This window comes from Phasianus colchicus, chromosome 1 (genome assembly GCF_987193195.1).
Source record: "Phasianus colchicus chromosome 1, bPhaCol1.hap1.1, whole genome shotgun sequence".
In the NCBI taxonomy this organism is placed as follows: Eukaryota; Metazoa; Chordata; class Aves; order Galliformes; family Phasianidae; genus Phasianus; species Phasianus colchicus.
In genome coordinates, this window is record NC_143436.1 from 180273772 (window position 1) to 180293663 (window position 19892).

General features: G+C 52.8%; 3 protein-coding genes across 12 annotated transcripts in view; 2 read left to right on the forward strand and 1 right to left on the reverse strand.

The window, feature by feature from the left end:
- Positions 1-484: 484 nt before the first annotated feature.
- LOC116244219 (maestro heat-like repeat-containing protein family member 2B) lies at positions 485-11506 on the forward strand. 2 transcript variants are annotated; one of them, XM_090133868.1, is made up of 31 exons: positions 485-687; positions 953-1074; positions 1212-1334; positions 1461-1626; positions 1761-1859; positions 2365-2516; positions 2868-3011; positions 3510-3602; positions 3785-3854; positions 3970-4083; positions 4169-4242; positions 4521-4640; positions 4775-4882; positions 5071-5230; positions 5358-5398; positions 5560-5701; positions 6103-6155; positions 6485-6592; positions 6870-6989; positions 7183-7305; positions 7441-7596; positions 7791-7913; positions 8224-8303; positions 8709-8844; positions 8960-9052; positions 9441-9536; positions 9701-9824; positions 10019-10128; positions 10573-10725; positions 10982-11136; positions 11244-11506. In XM_090133868.1, exons 1-31 carry the CDS (start codon positions 663-665, stop codon positions 11293-11295), a joined length of 3435 nt encoding a protein of 1144 aa, XP_089989994.1. In that variant the 5' UTR covers positions 485-662; the 3' UTR covers positions 11296-11506. The 2 variants fall into 2 exon arrangements, with proteins under 2 accessions (XP_089989994.1, XP_089989995.1); XM_090133869.1 differs by lacking the exons at positions 10982-11136; positions 11244-11506 and having other exon boundaries at positions 10573-10863.
- On the reverse strand, positions 11104-15403 carry LOC149920268 (uncharacterized). 2 transcript variants are annotated; one of them, XM_090133870.1, is made up of 2 exons: positions 13790-15403; positions 11104-11188 (listed from the first exon to the last, which is right to left on the reverse strand). In XM_090133870.1, exon 1 carries the CDS (start codon positions 15401-15403, stop codon positions 14996-14998), a length of 408 nt encoding a protein of 135 aa, XP_089989996.1. In that variant the 3' UTR covers positions 11104-11188; positions 13790-14995. The 2 variants fall into 2 exon arrangements, 1 of the variants encoding a protein (XP_089989996.1); XR_016463395.1 differs by lacking the exon at positions 11104-11188 and adding an exon at positions 12236-13589 and having other exon boundaries at positions 13790-14996.
- PSPC1 (paraspeckle component 1) overlaps positions 15361-19892 on the forward strand; it is a 65214-nt gene continuing 60682 nt past the window's right edge. For all 8 annotated transcript variants that reach the window (XR_016463389.1, XR_016463394.1, XR_016463393.1 and 5 more), the window contains exons 1-2: positions 15361-15871; positions 17616-17917. Coding sequence is in view for 1 of the 8 variants with exons in the window: in XM_031610563.2 (XP_031466423.1) it covers positions 15494-15871; positions 17616-17917 (680 nt within the window). In the remaining 7 variants the exon portion in view is untranslated. The remainder of the gene's footprint in view (positions 15872-17615; positions 17918-19892) is intronic.

Sequence of the window (19892 nt, forward strand, 5' to 3'; positions counted from 1 at the left end):
CCTCTGCTGCCATCTGTCGCACGGCAATAACACGTCATGGAATATTGGTGGGGAGCTTCGACCCCTACTGCCACACTGCCAACATCCACCTCTGATGTCATGGCCCAACACCATACAATGAGAGGCATTACTTTCGGAGCAACCCTCAGAAAATCCATCATATAATACAATAAGTAACAAAACCATTTTTTTTTTCCCCTAATTTTTACTGTTTAATAAAGAGATCAGACTTCAACAGCTCTGCATGTTCCATTTGAGAATGGACCAGTAATGTATTTATGTCAGTGAAAAATGGAGTCGCAAAGAAACAAAAAAGTTGATGAATTTTTGGCAGTCTTGAAACCTATTCTCGAATTCTCCCAGCCCCACAGCTTTTTTCACGACCCAAACAGAACTGCAGGTAATGCCAGGGGGGAACGGCGGCAGGTGAGAACCCCGCCATGATACGGAAGGCTTGCCACAGTGTTCTGCAGCACAGAATCCATGGAGTGCTGCCTGGTCCCCAGGACACGTCACTCTCTGTGAGGTGACGCTGCGCGGTGAGATGTCACAGCGGCTGTCCCTTGTGGCAGCGCTGGGAGCGGTGGCCCAGTCCGCTTGTGGGACGCGCAGGAAGTGGAGCCAGAGAGAGCGTTGTGTCTGTCTGGAGATATCCTGCTGTGATGGAGCGGCTGAGAGCCCTTCGAGGTGAGTCCCTCCACCTCTCTGGACGCCGTGACGCTGCCTGAGCACGTGTGTGCCTGCAGTGTCTGTTTAGGACGTGCCAGCAGCACTGTCCTTGCTCTGATGAGTGCAGCTGCCCATGGTGGCTTCCCAGTACCTCAGCAAGGGGAAGGCTCTGTCCCCTCTCCCCACCAACTACAAATGTGCCAGCTCAGCTCACCCTGTGCTGTGGGGCTCGGCCCCGACTCCAAGCAACACCAGCGGCAGCTGCTCTGCTCTTTCCTTCCAGGTCTCTTTGCTTGTGTGGGCTGTGTGCCCAGAGGTACGCGTCGCAGGGAGAGAGGCAGGGTGTCAAGCCCTGTCCCAGCCTGTGCCGTGACTTTGCTGCTGCAGCGCCTGCAAGATCAGGAGGTGAGCTGGGGACATCCAACCATCAGTCCTTGCCCTGGCCCAGTGCTGCGGTCCCGTGGGTGCCAGGCCCCGGCAGCACATCCCCACAGCGATGGGTGGCAGAGGGCAAAGCAAGCGTGACTGATCCTTGTCCCCAGGGTGACCGAGCGCAGGCGTACCGTGAGCTGGAGAGCGCCCTGTGGGAAGACAGCAGCCGCCCACCGTGCGGAGTGGTGAACCGGCTGCTGGCAGAGGTGTCCCAGGACCTGACAGCAGCCCAGGTGAGGGGTCACTCCCGAAGGCAGAGGGAGCAGCCTGCCCCCCTGCTGGCAGACGGCGGTGGCTTAGCCCTTCCAAGGGCCTCAGGCAGTCTCCTGTGCCGTGTGTCACCAGTGGCTCTTTTTCAGGGCGTTACAGGCAATGTGAGGACGGCTGCCAGCGATGTCCTGGTGGCTCTGGCCCGGACGCACTTCAGCTTGGTGATGGCCGAGCTCCAGAGCCACCTGAAGGCCACCGGGGAGATGTCCAAGGAGTACGTGCTCATCACCTTGAGCAAACTGTTCAGCAGCTATGGTAGAGTGCCCTCAGCCTCCTGACATCTACCTCTCCCCTCCGCACGCGATCTGCTTTGAGCTGGGGGATGCAGGGCTGCAGCCCCTCCTCCCTCACTGCCGGGGCTCTGACCTGGCCCTCTCCTTCCTCTGCAGCTCCGCAGTGCATCTCCTTCGTGTGGCTGACGCTGGCCGGCCTGCGCAGTGTGGTGGGCCGGGTGAGGAGCGGCCGGACCCTGCGCATCGCTTGTGCTGGTGAGTGCCGGCCCCAGAGCAGGGGGGATCGGGACAGCCTTGCACCTCACCCTGCTGCAGACTTTCACAGGCTCCCTTTTCACAGAATCACAGAATCACAGAATTACCAGGGTTGGAAGGGACCTCAAGGATCATGAATCTCCAACCCCCCTGCCACATGCAGGGCCACCAACCTTCCCACCTAATGCTAGACCAGGCTGCCCAGGGCCCCATCCAATCTGACCTTGAACACCTCCAGGGATGGGGCATCCACAACCTCTCTGGGCAGCCTGTTCCAGCACCTCACCACTCTCTCTGTAAAGAATTTCTCCCTGATGTCCAACCTAAATCTCCCTTCCCTCAACTTAAAACCATTTCCCCTTGTCCTGCTGTTATCTACCCTTTCTAAGAGTTGATTCCCCTCCTGTTTGTAGGCTCCCTGACTTTTCTCTTGTTTTGTTGTTTTTGTTTTTTTTTTTAATTAATTATTCTTTTTTTGTTTGTTTGTTTTGCTTTGTTTTTTCAGTTGTGAAACAGTGGTTGGAAGGAGTTACGGTTTACTTGTCCTCTGGAAAGCAGTGCCCCTGGCCTGCCACAGAGAGAGAACAAATCTATGAGAATCTTTTCGAGCTCTTCTTCTCTGTGGTGAGGAACTGGCAGGACTGCAAGGAGGAAAAGGTGAGCACTGCTGCATTCCCAGCCCAGGATGGCAGCGGGGGCATCCATGTCGGCAGCTCTGTCAGCCCAGCAGGCTGAGAGCAGAGGGGTGACGAGAGGGAGTGGGCTGGCTCTGCAAAGGGCCCTGAACTGGCTCTGTGCTCGGGGCTGGATCTCCCTGCCAGGAAGCAGCTGTATGTCACAATATTGTGGCGGGGAGAGCTGGGGATGAGGGTGTGGGGAAAACCTGCCTGCCCACAGAAAGTGAGCCTATCTCCTTCTGGACGTGGGGCTATGGGGAAGGGGAAAAGAAAGCCCTCTCTGTAGGAAGGGCAGACCTTCAGTATTTGATGCTGGGCCATCCATTTCCAGGACAAACAGGCCGTCCTCGGGGCTGTGGCTTCCATGATGGCTGTCCTCCTGCAAGAGGAGCTGCACCGAGAGCACGTCTGGGAGCAGCTCCTGTGGCTCGTGCACCCATGTCAGGAAGTCCTGGACACCTGCAGGATGGCCAAGGTGAGATGTTGCACAGGCTCAGTGTGGAGCCCACGCAAGTGCCATGAGGGGTCAGGGGGATGCAAGAGGAGGCAGGGAGCACTTGGAGAAAGAAGGAACAGGTGTTCAAGGGAGGTCTGAGGCTTCCTGAGTTCTTCAATCAAGGAAGGAACAACCTGGACAGGAGCCAGGAGGGAGCCACTGGGGCTCATTTCCTGGGGATGAAAGGCTTCATCGCCACCACTGTGGGGCTCTGAGTGCCTGAGGAGTTCTGTGCTAACAACTGGGAGGACCACATCCAGTTGCATCTGATGGGGGAGAAGAGGGCTGCTGGGTGGGAAATGCCTGCAAACAATGCCCAAGCATGGCTCAGTTGAGAGCATAGAGACTCTCTTGGTGCTGCTGGGAGGGGGCACAAACAAGAACACCTGTGCAGGAACTTCTCCCAGCAGACAAACCACTGGGAAACAGTTTCTCCGCTCCCAAGTGGCTAGATGTGGCTCTCCTGGTCTCTTGCAGAGCCTCACTATCTTCCTGGAAGCCTTAGAGGGAGTTGAGTCTGTCATTCCGAAGGACAAGTTTCTGGACATCACCAGTGCCGTGTTCTACCAGGTAAGAGGAGCCTATCCTTGCACCTACAGCTGTTTCCCCCTTGGCTAAATCTCAGGAGGACTGTGAAACTCCGAGCCTCTGATGGCTGCTCAGCCTTAGCTCTTTCTTGCCCGAGGCTGCTCCAGTGTCTTTTCCATCCTCAGTTCTGATGTGATTTTCTCAATTGGACTTTGTTCCCACAGCTCTCTGATGACACCAAGCAGCACAGCGAGGCTGATAGCAGAGAGCTGACCCACTGCATACTGCTGCAGGGTAAGGAGAGGAGCTTTAGTGATGCTTGCTGGAGCCCTGGCCAAAACCTCTCTCTCAAACCTCACAAATGGACATGAGTTGCATGCTAACATAGTGTGGGGTTTCCTTCCTGCAGCCCGAATCTGCCCAGAGGAAACGTTCCTGTTTCTGCAGTCACAGCTGGGCGATGAGTGGGAGACTGGATGTGTGGCCGCCCTGGGTCTGCTCAGTGCTCTGGTTTGCTCTGATGGTAAGTACCTCGGGTTGGGACTTCCAGGGATCCCTTTTGCCACCTGGGTTGTGCCTCCACGCATGTTTTTGTGCATCTCTTGCAGAGCCTGTGATGACAGAGATGATGCCCCAGGTTGCAGAGGCTGTGCGGTGTGTGTGCAATGACCCCAGGACCCGGGTGAGCTCTTTTGGGAAAGGAAAGCGCTGTTGGGGTGGTGATGCTGCTGCCAACACGGGCAGGGCTGGGGTGACCAGGGAGATTGCTGGGGCATTGACCACATGGTCACTATGGCTCCTGTGGGAAGAGCAGGCAGAGAGGAGAGGATGGGTCCCTGTGCTGTGCATGGACCTCTGCTCTTGTTGTCTCTGCTCATGCCCAAAGGGCTGCCCCAATGAGCAGGTGGCTTCCCTTTGCCTTCTGACCAGGAAAATCACACCCACAATTGACCCCTGCAGGTGAGGAGAGCTGTTCTGTATTTCATCAAGGATCTGCTCAGTGCTGACCCCCGGAGCTGCTCAGCTTGGGATGTGGTGGGGCACATCTTCAATGAGTTCAGCCGTGCCACAGGAAGAAGGGTAAGGACAGTAGGCAGCATCTTCTTTCGGAAGACCCATGCTGCTGGCACAGAAACACCGGTGGGGCCACACCTGAGTCTCCTGAGAGGCTCCTGAGAACTGAGAGTAACTGTTTCAACACCACTGTTGTGCAGGCAGCTGGAGACCTTTCTGCCCAGGAAGCCAAGGAAGAAGGAGCTCTCCAGGAGCTGTGCATGGACATCCTGGAGTCTCTGGATCTCTCTGTGAGAGGGATGTCCAAAGTAAGTCACACTTTGCCCCCTGCTGCTCCTTGACTTCGCATCATGTGTTCCTCATCCCATTCCAACACCCCAGGTCTCTCCTCCAACGTGCTCTGAAGCACACAAGACTTAAGGAAACTCACAGAGTCTTCTTCATCTTTGAGCAGAGGCAGGAATGCTGACATGCTCAACTGCCTCATTCCCTACAGCTCCTGTGGCCGCGGCTGCTGCTGTTTGTGGTGCCAGCCCAGTACACGGGCATGCTGATTCCAGTCTCCCGTTGCATCCAAGCGCTGGCTGAGAGAGAGGACCTGACAGCACGGCAGATAGCAGATCTAGATCCTCATTTTGTCAGCTCCATGTTTCAAGGTAGGAGCAGAAACTCCCCCAGTGAGCTCTGCTGACTTGTGTTAGCACCCAGAAGGGACAGCGGAGCTGAGCGTGGCAGGGCATGGAGTGTCTTGGAGTCTTACTCAGCGCTTCTTTCTCCTCGCAGGCCCACTGCTGACTCCCCAGACACTGCTGGCACGTCTGTTGGTGAGTTGGTGCTCCAGAGGCTAATGCCACGAGCCCCCAGGAAGAAGCAGCATGGCCATGGGCAAAGTTGTTGGCTGCTCCTTGTCCACCAGGGCAGAGCAAAGCTGCTTCCCTCTGCTCTTGCTGCAGAAGTGACTCTGCTTCTCCTTGCTCTTGCTCAGGTGGTGGCAGGGAGTCCTGTTGCAGGCAGCAAACTCCAAGCCGCTGCCTTACTACTGATGCAAAACCTGCACAGGAGGTTCCACAGAGCTGTGGGGGCCATGTGGGCTGCAGAGATCCCCCTGCTGCTGCAGTGTCTCCAAGGTAAAGTGGTGGTGGGGAGGGAGAGCCTGAGGCAGGGAAGGAGGGGGGAGTGAAAATGCAGCTCTATAGCATGGCAGAGGGGAAGCTTTCCTGCAGCCCAGTGCTTGCTCTGCTGCTGTTCCTATTCCAGGGAGCAGCACTGAGGCCCAGGGACCTTTCCCCCATGGGATCTGCCTGTTCTGGAACATGGATGGGCCCTTCATGTCCCCTTAGACAGCAGTCTTGGAGCAGTTAGTTCTGTGTTCCTGCAGGGACAGTGTTTGTGGGCAGGGACAGGTCATTGTGGAGGGGGTACAGGTCCCAGCTTGGCAGTGTTGAGTGCCCAGGCCAAGCCAGGTTTGCAGCAGCTCTTCTGTGGACTGATCCCAACTAAAGGTCTTTTGCTTCCTATTGCTGTGCAGGAAAAGATGAGAGCTTCCCAGACCCTGCAGAGTGGGAGTGCCGTTTGCTAAAGGTACAGCATTGCTGGGAGGCGCAGTGCAGAGAAGTGCTTGCCTGCCTCAAGGAGCCCTGCTCCCATATGAGCCACGGCGGGACAGGAACAGCCTCTCAAATGCTGCAGCAGAGCAGCTGCACGCCTTTGTGGCGCTGCCTATTCCTTCCTGTCCAAAGCCCAGGGGGGTCTTAGGAGAAGAGAGGCAGGCGGCTTTAATGGAGGGAATGCTGGGGCAGCTGGGAGAGAGACTGTTCTTCCAGGCACTCTCCCCAGAAGTCTGCAGCAACCTGGGAGCGAGGGAAGAGGCAAAGGGCAAGGGAACATTGGCTTCTCCTGTTCTCCAACAGTTCCTGAGGGCGTCGCTGGACACCATCAAGGATGAGGCCTGGATCGAGGCCCTGAGCTGTGAGCTGAGCCGGTGGCTGAGCAGCTCTCCCAGCAGCTCTGGAGAAAAGGTGGGTTCCCCCTGTCTCTACCCAGCAGTGCAGCTGCAGGTGCCCTACTGGGACTGGAGCTGAGGCTGGTGCTCTGCCCACGTGGGCTGCTCATGCTTCTTCCCTGGTCCGTGCCCCCCAGAGGGCCTTTCCCTGCAGTCTGCCCGGAGGCTGGCTAAAGCTCGGCCCTTGCAGCTGCTCTCAGTGACTCCCAGGAAGTGGGTCCTTCCCACCTGGCCCTCTCCCAGCAGATCAGGCTGCTGCCACATCTCAGCTTCTTCCTTCCCTTCCCATGCAGGCTTTCCTGTACAAGGTTCTGGGGACAGCACTGGGAGCTTGTAAGAGAGTCCTTCATATCCAAGAGAAGCTGCTGCAGCACTTGGAGGAAGCAAATGCAGAGGAGACATCTGAGGCCCAGGTGAGCTCTCCTCCAGCTTCTGTGAGCATCCCCACTCTGTCCCTGGGGCAGAGGGCTTCTCCTGGCCCTGCTCCGGGCCTTTTGATCTCCTCACTGCTGCCATTTCCCTCAGGCAAGGACCGGCCCAGCCACTGTGGTTGGCCGTGCCAGTAGGTTCAGGCCTGTGCCAACTGCTTCTTGTTCTTTTGTGCAGGGAATAATCTCTCTTCTCAGCCATGCTGCTGAGGGCAACTTCTACCCAGTCCTGGACACACTCACCATGTTTGCGTCCAGGCTGTGCAAAGGCCGGAATGCAAGGATTTCCAGGCGCAAGAAGGTAAAGTGTTACGGGTTTCTATCTTGGCATTCTTCTGCCTTATTTTCACAGCAGCTCCTGCCTTGGGAGCCCAGGTGCATTGCGGGGCACTGGGGGCCATTGAGCGAGTGTCTCAAGGCATTTCTCCCCACACAGATGGAGCTGGAAAGCACGAGAGCTCATGCCACACGCAGTGCTCTCATGCTTGCTCATGGCAGTTTGGCACTGCGTGCCTCCAAGGAACAGCTGCTTGTCCACCTGGAGGGAGACATCGTGGGCAACATCCTGATGCTCTACAGCTGCAGCTGCCGGGTGAGAGTTCAAAGCAGATGCAGCCCCTCCACATGGGGGGATGCTGAGATGGGCCTTCTCTTCCAAAGGTCCCTTGGGGGACCGTCTGTGCCCAGATGAAGATCCAAGCCTTCCCGTAGCATTGCCCACGTGTCCCCCTTGCAGCCCTCGGCCTTCTCGCAATTCAAAGAATGTTCTTCTCTCTTGGGCCTCAGGACTTGCAGAACAACCTTGCGCTGGTGCAGAGCATCACTGACTTCAGCTCAGCCTTGCAAGCTGTGGATGACTCTGCCTGCTTTAACCCCACCTTGAAGGGCAAGCTTCTGGAGATCCTGATGGTGAGTGCCTAGAGACAGGGCTGTCTGCAGCAGAGTTCCAGGCTGTGCCATGGGGCTCACTTCCCTGGAGGCATACAGGTCTCCCTCAGCCACACGTCTCCAGCTGGTGGGGACCTTGGGTGCTGGCAGGCAGCAGCTGGGCAGCGGGCTAGGTCCACCAGCTGTGGAGATGCTGCATCCTGCAGTGCCACTGTGGGAAACGTGGGAGTGATGGGGCTGGTGTGTGGCAGTTGTGTCTGTCTCTGGGCTGGATGGAACAGCTCTCATGTGCCCCTTGCCCACTTTGACGCTGTCTCTCTGGGACTTGCAGGGCTTGCTGAAGAAGTACTACTCAGGCATCCCCGTCTCCCCAGTGCCCCTCAAGGTGGTTCTGGCCTTGGAGCAACTGAGGTAAGGTCTGGGGTTGCAAGGCAGGATGGTGGTCCCTGTTTTTGGGTAGCTGCCAAAGGCCTGGAGGGGGTGGGGGTGAGGAGCCGCATCTACAGGAGAGATGGCTGGGCTGTTGTGCCCAGAGAAGCTGAGATTCTGGGCAGGGAGAAAGGCCTCAGTGCTTCTGTCCCCTGACAGGGAAGAGAAGGAGGCCTGGGGTCTCCTTCCCTTCAGGGTGGGAGGTGGTTCACTGCTGTCAGGGAGGAGGTGGGTGCTACTGGAAGTGAAGACAGTGCTCAGCAGCATGAGCTGGGGGTGTTGGCTTTGTAGCTGTCGATTAGGAGAAACTCAGATGTTGTCTGAACCAGTCTGGAGAGCACTGGTAAAGGCTCTTTCTGCTTTCTCTTCCTTTTTTCCTCCTGTCAGCAAGCTGAAGCCCTCTTTAGAAAACAAGGATATGCGTGAAATGTTGGTTCTGTGCTGCAAGAACATTGTGACGCACCCTTCAGTGGAGATGATGCTGAAGATCAGAAAGTCACAGCAAGCAGCTCAGTACCTGCAGGTAACCTGCCGTAACTTTCCCGGCCACCTCTTGGTCGGAACCCTACCTCAGCACACACAACCTATGCTCTGGCAGCAGCCATGATGCACACCTCAATCTCCTCTTCTGCTTTCAGCTTCAGCAAACATCATTGAAATCTCTGGGCCGGCTCATGGCGGTCCTGCTCAAGACAGAGCCCACCTGTGGCTTTTTCCAGAACATAGTCCATGTGAGTATATGTGGGGCAAGGGAGAAAGCATGGTAACTGTCAATAGCGGGGACAGAGATTTGGGGACTGAGAGGACAGTCAGAGGGGGAGAAATCTCCTGCTGACATGCCAGTTCACTGCGAGCTCAAAAATGGGCAGAGAAATGAGCCCTGCAGGGGGAAAGGCAGGAGCCAGCCCTGGCAAACCACAGCTGAGGAAAAGCTCCTGGGTTAGGAGGCAGGAGTGTCTGCAGAGAGCAGGGGCAGCAGTGCTGGTGCTCAGTGAGGCAGGGGGCCACATGGAACCAGGAAAGGCCCTAAGGGAAAGTGTCAGGAAAGGAGGGACAGGGAGAGGGGTGGCAGGAAGGGAAAGAAAAGATGTCCTCAGTGAGACAGATGCTCTGCCACAGGTCCTGCAGAGATCTATGACATCAGACAACGTGTGGGAGCGCAAGAGGGCCCTGCAGACCTGCTCCCAGCTGCTGGCTGTTTGTGAAGAGCTTCAAGTGAGTAAAAAGCCCATTCACATGCCCTCTGCTCCCTCCCCAGTACCCCTGAGCTGGAAGACAAGCTCCACTTAGCTGTTCATGCTGTGTCACGGTGTGGTGAAGGCACAGGCGGGAGAAGCTGGGGTCGCCTACAGCTTTGTTCCTGCCTCTCACCCCTGCAGAGAGGAGATATCTGTGAGCACTTTGGCTCCTTGGTGGGATTGCTGGCACCTCTGACATGTGACCCTATGCCCACATCCCGCCAGCTGGCCGCCACCTGTCTGAGCTCCCTTCTCCGAATCCAAGGTGAGTAGAGCAGGCGTGTCCTGTCCTCCTCCGCAGCACTACCAGAGCCCCACTGGCTGGGCCCTGTTTACAGGAGGGAGAGGCACCATGCACAGCTCTCTTCTTGTCCCCATCCTGTCCTCTGTCTCTCCCCCGTGGAAAGCAGTTCCATTTCCAGAAGCATGACTTCCCTTTTCTCCCTGTGCTCTTTCCAGCCAAAGCAGCCAACAGAGACATCGAGACAGGAGACACCAGGAGTCTGTATGAGGGGCTGCATGCCTGCAACACCATCTGTCAGCTCCAGACCTCGTCCAAAATGGCAAGGGTAAGTGGACCCAAAAAGGGGTGGTGGGATCTTAGTGCATGGGCTTCTGCACGACCCTGTGCTACTCCCAGCCTCTCACACCATTTCCAGAATGAGCTGTCACCCTGAGACTGCTTTTCTGAGCAAGTAGCAGGAGGCTCTGAGCTATGTCTGGCCTCCAGGTGCCCAGTGCAAGGAGCTGACTCCATGTGTGTTTGTGTGCATGTGTGACTGTGGCTGCTGGGAGGTAGGCTTTGCATGTAAGCAAACACCACGGGTGGAGAAGCTGAGAGAAGGCTCAAACGCCTTCTGTATAAATAGCAGGGTACAGACAGTAGGAGCACTGATGGCTTCCTGAATGACCGCCAAGCTGCTGAACTAAGAATGCCCTCAAGACTGCTTTACGTTTTGAAGAGCTGCCCCAGAGCAGTGACGGGATCTCTCTTGTTTCTCATTTCTCTGCAGATCGTGTGCAGAAACTTCCCCTTAGAACGCACCGTCGACTTCATGATGGCCATCAAGGAGATCTTCCGGAGAGCCAAAGGAGTGCGTGTGCGTGCTGCTGGGAAGTGGATGACCACCTTTCTGCAGATGTATGGAAAGGACATCTGTCGGGACGTAAGAGACTTTCTTCCACATATCTTGGACTTCTGCTGGCTGTTGCACTATGCCTTGTGCTATTTGCCTCTTGTGCTAAAGAAGTACAGCCAGAGTGCAGAGCCAGGACATGGACAGGGTGGCTGGCATGAAATTTAGGCTTAGGCCTTGGCAGCATGTCAAGGGAGCAGGCACTGTTCATGCGCTGAATGTCCATGGTTACTCCCTGCAGAGTCAAGGATGCAGCAAGTCATTCTTTCTCCCCTTCTTCTTTCAGGTGCCTCCAATCCTCTACATCCTGCGCAGCTGCACATCGTCTGCGCAGCAGAGCACGTTCACGCCCTTCCTGTGCCAGGCAGTGGTCATCCTCATGCGCTGTCACACAGAGGCCATGATCGACAACTTCTCCCGGCTGCTTGGGCCCACAGACAGGTACTGGCACTCCTGCTTTTGCTGTAGCTGCGGTCACAGTTGTAGTTTGCCTCTGCCAGAGAGATCCAGAGAGAAAATTACTCAAGTTGTGACTCTCCTTTTTCTAGCGAGACATGGAGGAGAATAAGAGAGTTTTCTCTTCAACGGTGGAGTCAGTAGGAGAAGGACAAGGAGAAGGACAAGGAGAAGGACAAGGAGAAGGACAAGGAGAAGGACAAGGAGAAGGACAAGGAGAAGGACAAGGAGAAGGACAAGGAGAAGGACAAGGAGAAGGACAAGGAGAAGGACAAGGAGAAGGACAAGGAGAAGGACAAGGAGAAGGACAAGGAGAAGGACAAGGAGAAGGACAAGGAGAAGGACAAGGAGAAGGACAAGGAGAAGGACAAGGAGAAGGACAAGGAGAAGGACAAGGAGAAGGACAAGGAGAAGGACAAGGAGAAGAGGAGAGGAAAAAATGAAGAGAGATGAGGGGAGGTGAAAAGGGAGGGGAGAGGAAATGGGAAGGGAAGAAAAAAGGGAACGAAAAGGGAAATTTAAAAGGAGAAGTGAGGTGAGGAAAGAAGAGAAGGCAAGAGAAGAGAAGGCAAGAGAAGAGAAGGCAAGAGAAGAGAAGGCAAGAGAAGAGAAGGCAAGAGAAGAGAAGGCAAGAGAAGAGAAGGCAAGAGAAGAGAAGGCAAGAGAAGAGAAGGCAAGAGAAGAGAAGGCAAGAGAAGAGAAGGCAAGAGAAGAGAAGGCAAGAGAAGAGAAGGCAAGAGAAGAGAAGGCAAGAGAAGAGAAGGCAAGAGAAGAGAAGGCAAGAGAAGAGAAGGCAAGAGAAGAGAAGGCAAGAGAAGAGAAGGCAAGAGAAGAGAAGGCAAGAGAAGAGAAGGCAAGAGAAGAGAAGGCAAGAGAAGAGAAGGCAAGAGAAGAGAAGGCAAGAGAAGAGAAGGCAAGAGAAGAGAAGGCAAGAGAAGAGAAGGCAAGAGAAGAGAAGGCAAGAGAAGAGAAGGCAAGAGAAGAGAAGGCAAGAGAAGAGAAGGCAAGAGAAGAGAAGGCAAGAGAAGAGAAGGCAAGAGAAGAGAAGGCAAGAGAAGAGAAGGCAAGAGAAGAGAAGGCAAGAGAAGAGAAGGCAAGAGAAGAGAAGGCAAGAGAAGAGAAGGCAAGAGAAGAGAAGGCAAGAGAAGAGAAGGCAAGAGAAGGGAATAGGGGAGGGGAGAGGATGAGAAAAATAGGAGAGAAGAGAAAATGAGCTAAAAAAAAATGTATTATTTATTAAAAAAACATAAATGCCAGAATCCTGGCTAAGATGTGAAGAGAGTATTTTTTTTTACCAAGTCTTCATTTTAATAGCTGCTGTCTCTTCTCCATACCAGTTACAGAATCACAGAATCACCAAATGTCAGGGATTGGAAGGAACCTCTAAAACTCATCTAGTCCAATCCCCCTGCCTTAGCAGGAACACCTAGATTAGGTCATAAAGGAATACGTCCAGACAAATTTTGAGTGTCTCCAGAGAAGGAGACCCCACAACCTCTCTGGCAGCCCTCTCCAGTGTTCTGTTACCCTCACCATGAAGAAGTTTTTTCTCATATTTATGTGGAACCTCCTATGTTACTGCCTGTACCCATTGCCCTTGTCCTGTCACTGGATGTCACTGAGAAGACCCTGGCTCCATCCTCCTGACACACACCCTTTACTTATTTATAAACGTTAATGAGGTCACCTCTCAGGCTCCTCTAAGCTAAGGAGACCAAGGTCCCTCAGCCTTTCCTCATAAGGGAGATGCTCCAGTCCCTTCATCATCTTTGTGGCTCCGCGCTGGACTCTCTCAAGTAGTTCCCTGTCCTTGTTGAACAGATGGGCCCAGAACTGGACACAATACTCCAGATGCGGTCTCACCAAGGCAGAATAGAGGAGGAGGACAACCTCTTTTGACCTACTAACCATGCCCCTCCTAGTATGCCCCAGGATGCCATTGGCCTTCTTGGCCACAAGGGCACAGTGCTGGCTCATGGTCACCCTGCTGTCCACCAGGACCGCCAGATCCCTTTCCCCTGTGCTGCTCTCCAGCAGGTCAGTCTCCAACCTATACTGGTACTTGGGGTTGTTCTTGCCCACATACAAGTCTCTATGCTTGCCCTTGTTATATTTCATTACATTTCTCCCCACCCAACCCTCCAGCCTGTCTAGGTCTTGCTGGGTGGCAGGCGTGTCAGCCACTCCTCCCAGTTTTGTGTCATCAGCAAGCTTGCTAACAGTGCTCTCTACTCCCTCATCCAACTCACTGATGAATATATTGAATAGCACTGGTCCCAGTACTGACCCTTGAGGGACTTCGCTAGATACAGGCCTCCAACTAGACTCACTCTGTCCCATTGACCACAACTCTCTGGCTTCTTTCCTTCAGCCAATTCACAGTCCACCTCACAACTCAATTGTCCAGATCACGTTTCCTCAGTTTAGCTGCGAGGATTCTGTGGGAGAAGTGTCAAATGCTCTACTAAAATCAAGACAGGCCAAATCCACTGCTTTACCATCATCTATCCACCTGGTTACATCTTCATAAAAGGCTATCAGGTTGGTCCAGCATGACTTCTTGGTGAAGCCATGTTGTCTGCCTCTATTGACCCTCTTATCCTTGATATGCATAGAGGCAGCATACACATGTGCACACCTGTTTGTGTGTTTGTGCCCAGTGGCAGTGAGGCTCAGACTATCTCCTAGCTGCTCAGGACCGCACAGCCAATTAATGCCAGCATCTATGCCATCCAGATACAGGCTTCTGGAAAGAACCATAGAATCACCAAGTTTGGAAAAGACCCACAAAATCATCCAGTCCAACCATCCACCCATCACCAATAGCTCTCACTAAACCATATCCCTCATCACAACGCCCAAACGTTCCTTTAACACCTCCAGAGTCGGTGACTCCACTACCTCCCTGGGCAGCCCATTCCAGTGCCTGACCACTCTTTCAGAGAAGTAGTATTTCCTAACATCCAGCCTGAATGTCCCCTGGCTCAGCTTGAAGCCATTCCCTCTAGCCCTAAGACCAGTTACGTGAGAGAAGAGGCTGACCCCCAACTCACTGCAACTCCCTTTCAGGTAGTTATAGAGAGCAATAAGGTCTCCCCTGAGTCTCCTCTTCTCCAAACTGTATAACTCCAGCTCCCTCTGGATAATGCTCTCAGACATACAGTCTGATTCTCGGCTGGTGCTGCGTGGAGCCAGGAGTTGAACTCATGATCTTTACAGCTCCCTTCCAACACAGGACATTCTGATCCTGTGAAATTGCTCAGCAAAGCGCTCACACCTGCCGTGGAGCCAACTAATTCAGTATCACGCTTATTGTTGCTTTGAAAAAGAACAGCCCATGTCATGGATTAGCTAAGTAAATACTAACCGCTGAAGGTTCTCTAGAGATGTGTTTTTTCTTTTTAATTGTTATAGCTGTATAAATAAAAAAGTTGTTTTCTCCCCGGCTCGTGCTCAGGCCACAATGGGAATCGGAAGCAAGAACAACTTCTACCAGATCCTTGCGAGGCCCAGGCAGAGCACAGCGCTTTGTCTGAACGAAAGCCGCCGCCTCACAGGGCGGCAGCAGCGGCAGGGCAGCGCCGTGCCGGCATCCCGCGCAGCAAGGCCTGCCCCCGCAGCCGTGCCGCCCGCACCCAACAGTGGGCGCGTTCCTGCAGCCCGGGGCCCTCCCTCTGCCTGCACAGCGCTCGGCTCTCCGTCTCCCTGCGCCGTTCCCCGCAGTCTCCTCGGCGTCGAGCGCGGGTCCCGCCGGGCCGCCGCCCTCCGTTCGGCGCGGAGCCCCGCAGGCCGTTCCCGCGCCTCGCTACGGACCGCGGCGGAGCGCGCGCGATCGGGACGCGCCTCAGAGCACCGCTCCGCCGAGCTCGGCGGGATTCGCGGCGGGTGGGTAAGGCCCGAGGGAGCCGCGCTGGCCGAAAGCGGCGGGGAAGCTCCCGGCCGGGCCGAGCCGCAGGGCCCCGAAGATGCGAAGGCCGTTCTCCCGCGGTCTGACGCGGGCTCGCCCGGCTCCCACAGCCGAACGGCGACGACGGCGCCCGAAGCGGACCGGCCCGCCGCGGGCGGCCGCGGCTCCTCCGCGGGCCCGCCGTGCCGCGCGGCGAGGCGCGTGCGCAGCCCGCTCCCCCCTCCCCGCGACGAGCCGCGGGGAGCGCAGCGCGCAGGCGCGGCGGCCGGCGAGGGAGAGCGGCCGCCGGTGGGCGGGGCCGGCCGCGGGGACGTTACAACTCGTCGGGGGCGGCCGCGGCGCCATTTTGAATCGGCTGCGGGTCGGAGGCGGTGGCTGCCGAGCGCGGCTCCGCGTCCTCCGAGAAAACCGGGGCGGAGGGAGCGAGGGCCGAACATGGCGGCGAATCGGAACTTGAAGCAAGTGCGGATCGAGAACAGCTCCCCGGCGGCGCCGCTGGGGATGGTGGGGGGCGGCGGTGGCGGCGGCGGCCTGAAGGGGCTGCGGGGCCTGGAGACGGAGAACGAGGCGGCGGCCATGGCGCTGGTGCCGGGCAAGGAGGGGGGGGACGAGGAGCAGGAGGGCGGGTTCACCATCGACATCAAAAGCTTTCTCAAACCCGGCGAGAAGAGCTACACGCAGCGCTGCCGCCTGTTCGTGGGCAACCTGCCCACCGACATCACCGAGGAAGATTTCAAGCGCCTCTTCGAGCGCTACGGGGAGCCCAGCGAGGTCTTCATCAACCGGGACCGCGGCTTCGGCTTCATCCGCCTGGTGAGCTTCGCGCGGGGCTCGCGGCCCGCCCCGCCCCGCCCCGCCGCGTTCTCCCCGAGGGGCGGCCGTGAGGCGCAGCCGCCGCCTCGCGTTCCCTTTTTGTCCTTCGCTGCTCGCGCCGCTCTCCGCCCCCTCCCGCCCCCTCGCCCCGCGCTCCCCGGCCGAGCCGCGCCGTCAGCCCCTGGCGTTCCCCCCTCGGGGCTGTGCGGGTCTCGGTCCCTCCCCCGACCCCGCTGACGCGCTGCTCGGCCCGTTCCCGCAGCTCTGCCGGTGGGAGGTCTTGTGCGATCCGCTCCGTTCGTTGAATGCGCGTCAAAAGATTTTTCTTTCGTTAACTGGGAGCGTTTTATTGTACTTCAGGACTCTCAGTGCCGAAGCAAATTTCGGTCTGTGCGGTTCTTTATGAGTATTTCCTCATGCGGTTAATTTTAAAGATTGCACGGGTTTGTTTTAAATACCGTTGGTCACACGTATTGAAAGCTCAGAACACGTAATTCACACTTGTACCGAAATGGAAACTGTCTGAATTTAATGAGATTGCATTTTCTCGGGCTCATACATTTTGACCAGTATTACTTCAAATCAAGCGTTCAAAAAAGAAATCATCCTCAATGCGTGTCGTGCTGCATTTACATTTTTCAGTTCCATGTGCAGGATTAGGTTTCCTGACTGCCACATCTAGGATGCTCTGATTTACAGAGTTCGGAGAAAAGCTTTAAAGTGCTTTCTGTGCCATCCCTATTTAGGATTTTTTCTGCATATTTTGTTGGTTAGGATTTCTTTTAATCTTCTGGTTGTCACATGTAAGTGTGGTATTCTGCTATCTGTTTTTTTACTGTGACTGAATACTCCCAACCTGGATTAACAGCTTTCTGTAGGGAGAGCAATATATTTGTATATATTACTCAGTTCTGCACTTAGTAGAGATTAGCATCTATCCAAATGTCCCTTTTGCACTATATTAAGAGGGTAATATTTTTAAACCATTTATGTGGTTGGTCGAGGCGTGGAGAAAATGTCTGCCACCTTGAGAATTACTTGTTTAAATATTTGGGATTGCGGGTATAAAACTAGTTGAGGATTTCTGAAATGAGAAAAAGGCAGTCATTGAGATGGACTTGTCTCATGGATGTGGGCGCAGAAAACCCGTAAGTGTGAGAGGAATTGATAGAGCAGTAACAATGTAATTTCATCAAGAAATGATGAGAATTAGACATACGTGGAGAGTTCATCCAATGGTAGCAACAAGCAAGTTATTTTCAAAGGATATTTTCATTGATTAAAAAAACATCCCAGAAAGCACCAGCACCTTAGATCTTGTAGTGTGATCTCTGAAAATACTGTTCCTGTAAGGAACAGTTCCTGTGTGAATCTAAGGGTTTCAGTAGGTAAATATAAAAAGGCGTCAAATTCTCAACTCTGTTGAAAGCCTTTACAGCACAGTACAGACGTATCTGTGATGATGAGAATGTTATGTCCTCCAATGTGTAAGAAAAATGTGCATCCAAGTAACTTTTTTTAGACTAAATCGTAGGAGATGAAAAGTGCATATTGTGGCAGTCAGTGGATAGGAACTTTTGGAAGGGAAAAATGAGTGCTAAATGACCCTAATGAAAATGAGCTCCTATTAAAGAAAGAAAAAATGCTACTTTTCTGGGGTTTGGAGGGGAGGAACAACAGCACAAAAGCCATCTCTGTTGTCTTTGCAAATAAAACATATACAATGTTTTGTATCTTAACAAAGGAATCTAGGACACTGGCCGAAATAGCAAAAGCAGAACTTGATGGTACTATTTTGAAGAGCAGACCACTTCGAATTCGATTTGCTACGCATGGAGCTGCCCTAACGGTCAAGAATCTTTCACCTGTGGTTTCTAATGAGCTGCTGGAACAAGCATTCTCTCAGTTTGGACCAGTGGAGAGAGCTGTAGTTGTAGTAGATGATCGCGGCAGAGCTACAGGAAAAGGTTTCGTAGAGTTTGCGGCAAAACCTCCGGCACGGAAAGCTCTAGAAAGATGCAGTGATGGTGCATTCTTGCTAACAACGTAAGTTCACGGGATTTTGTTTGCATATGTGTTGAGTCTGCATTTCTCATGTGAAAGAAAATAGCATTCCAGGGCATTCCATAGTTCTTATTTTCAAATGATGAAAGCAGTGAGGTCAGAAATAAAAGGTGCTTTACATGAATGCCTGAAATACGTTGTTCTCCACACTGGAGAATAAAAAAATAAAGCCACTCTTCTGCTTATAAGTCTTGTAATTTTGGATTCCAACCTGTTTAATAGGGCTTTTTTTGATGAGGCTTTATTTTCACTGACTGCACTCTTCCTGATCCCAGTAATGATACTGGTAAGGATGTTCTCCTTGGCAAAGGACTGTGTGACTTTGCTGATATTTCTTTAAACTCGGGAAAATGTTATTTGGTTTATTGTCTTCAAGAAAGCTTTATTTATAGCTTTCAAAGATGTAGGATTTTTCTTTTTGAATGTGAACCTAGGTTTTGCACAAGTTGATGGCAGAAATTTCTGGAAAAATTTCAAGGTCAAGTAAGCTTGTGATTTACAGTACTTCTCTCTACCATTTCTTATTTTGGTGCCCATTGAAAAGAGTTGTTAACTGTTGTGCTTTTTTGTATGGTAGCTAGGGACAGCTTCCAATATTTTCATAAAAGCTCAGTAAAATGGTAGATGTTCAGGAATGTTTTTGTTTCTTCTTCTTTTTTTTTTTTTTACCCCCTATAATTTGGGAAATTAAGGCTGCAGTTTCACAGTGTCAAGGCTTGCCATAGTGTTGGGAAGTTGCAGTTCTGATTCAGGCTGCTTTTATCTTGAGAACTGTTTGATACTTCCAATAGCCACCTGTGCTTACTGAAACAGAGGAAAAGTACGTGGCTTCTGTTGTTATATTCATTTCTGGCTGTTTTAGAAAGTGAAGGTGTTTGCTTACTGGGTGTTAAGAGCACCAGGTCCAGCTGAGGATAAGGCAGGAAAATATGTTGCTGTGATGAGATGGACATGGAAAGAGGATTTGGAACTCCTCTTGCTGATAATAACATCATAAATCGTATGTGCGACTGGACTGAGTCTTGGTTATCTGACCTGGTGAGTACATAGTAAATTCAGTGTAAGTCTCTGCTACAATCAGTAGGCATTGGCAATTTGTTCTTATTTGTTGTGGATTTTCTTGGCGTTAGTGTTTGAGTGGAGGCATGGTGAGCCAAACCAGGCAACTAGTCTAGTTCAGTGAATGCTATAGTGTTACATGAGTACTATTCTTGGCATGAGAGATGTGGTAGGGGAAAAAAAAGCTGGATACGAGGGAGGATATTCTTGTTTCAGTAGCTGCTAGCTTTGTTTGATGGAAGTGATCATCTAACCATGACTTAGTGAATAAAAAGCACTTGATCTTTGTCTTTCAGCTGCACATTAGGAAACGCATCAGACACCTAAGCTAACATGATTAATGTGAATCTCCTGCTATGATGGTTTTTGTGCTGTGATGGTTTTTGTTTTGCTTTAAAAATTAGAAACTTGATATTTTAGGGGAGATCTCTGAATAGAAAGGAGAAATTTTAGGAGAAATACTTGCAGTGTTGTGTATTATGATTCCAGGCTGTTTTTTTCCCCCCCCTCTACTCTGATGCCTAAAGATTTTTTCCAGCTGTCCATGTTCTTAAAATACATAAACATTTTGTTTTCTATGATCTGCACAGTTAAAAAAAATAATAATAATTGTGGAACAAAATCCAAAGTGCTGGCATTTTGACAGTAGGAGCTTTGTAGCTCTTAAAATTTTAAGGTATTGTTTATATGCTCCCAGAACTGGTGTAGTTGTTATATACAAGATTTTATTGTTATCCATTGTTAGCTAATACTTGACTCTGATTACTTCAAATACTGCAAACTCCAAGAATGCAGTCTACGTTATGTAGAAGTTCTTCTAGAACTATCTTTGAAAAATCACTGCAAAAATATCAAACTGTTTTGAATTGTAGAGTAACCATAATTAGAATCTGTTCAT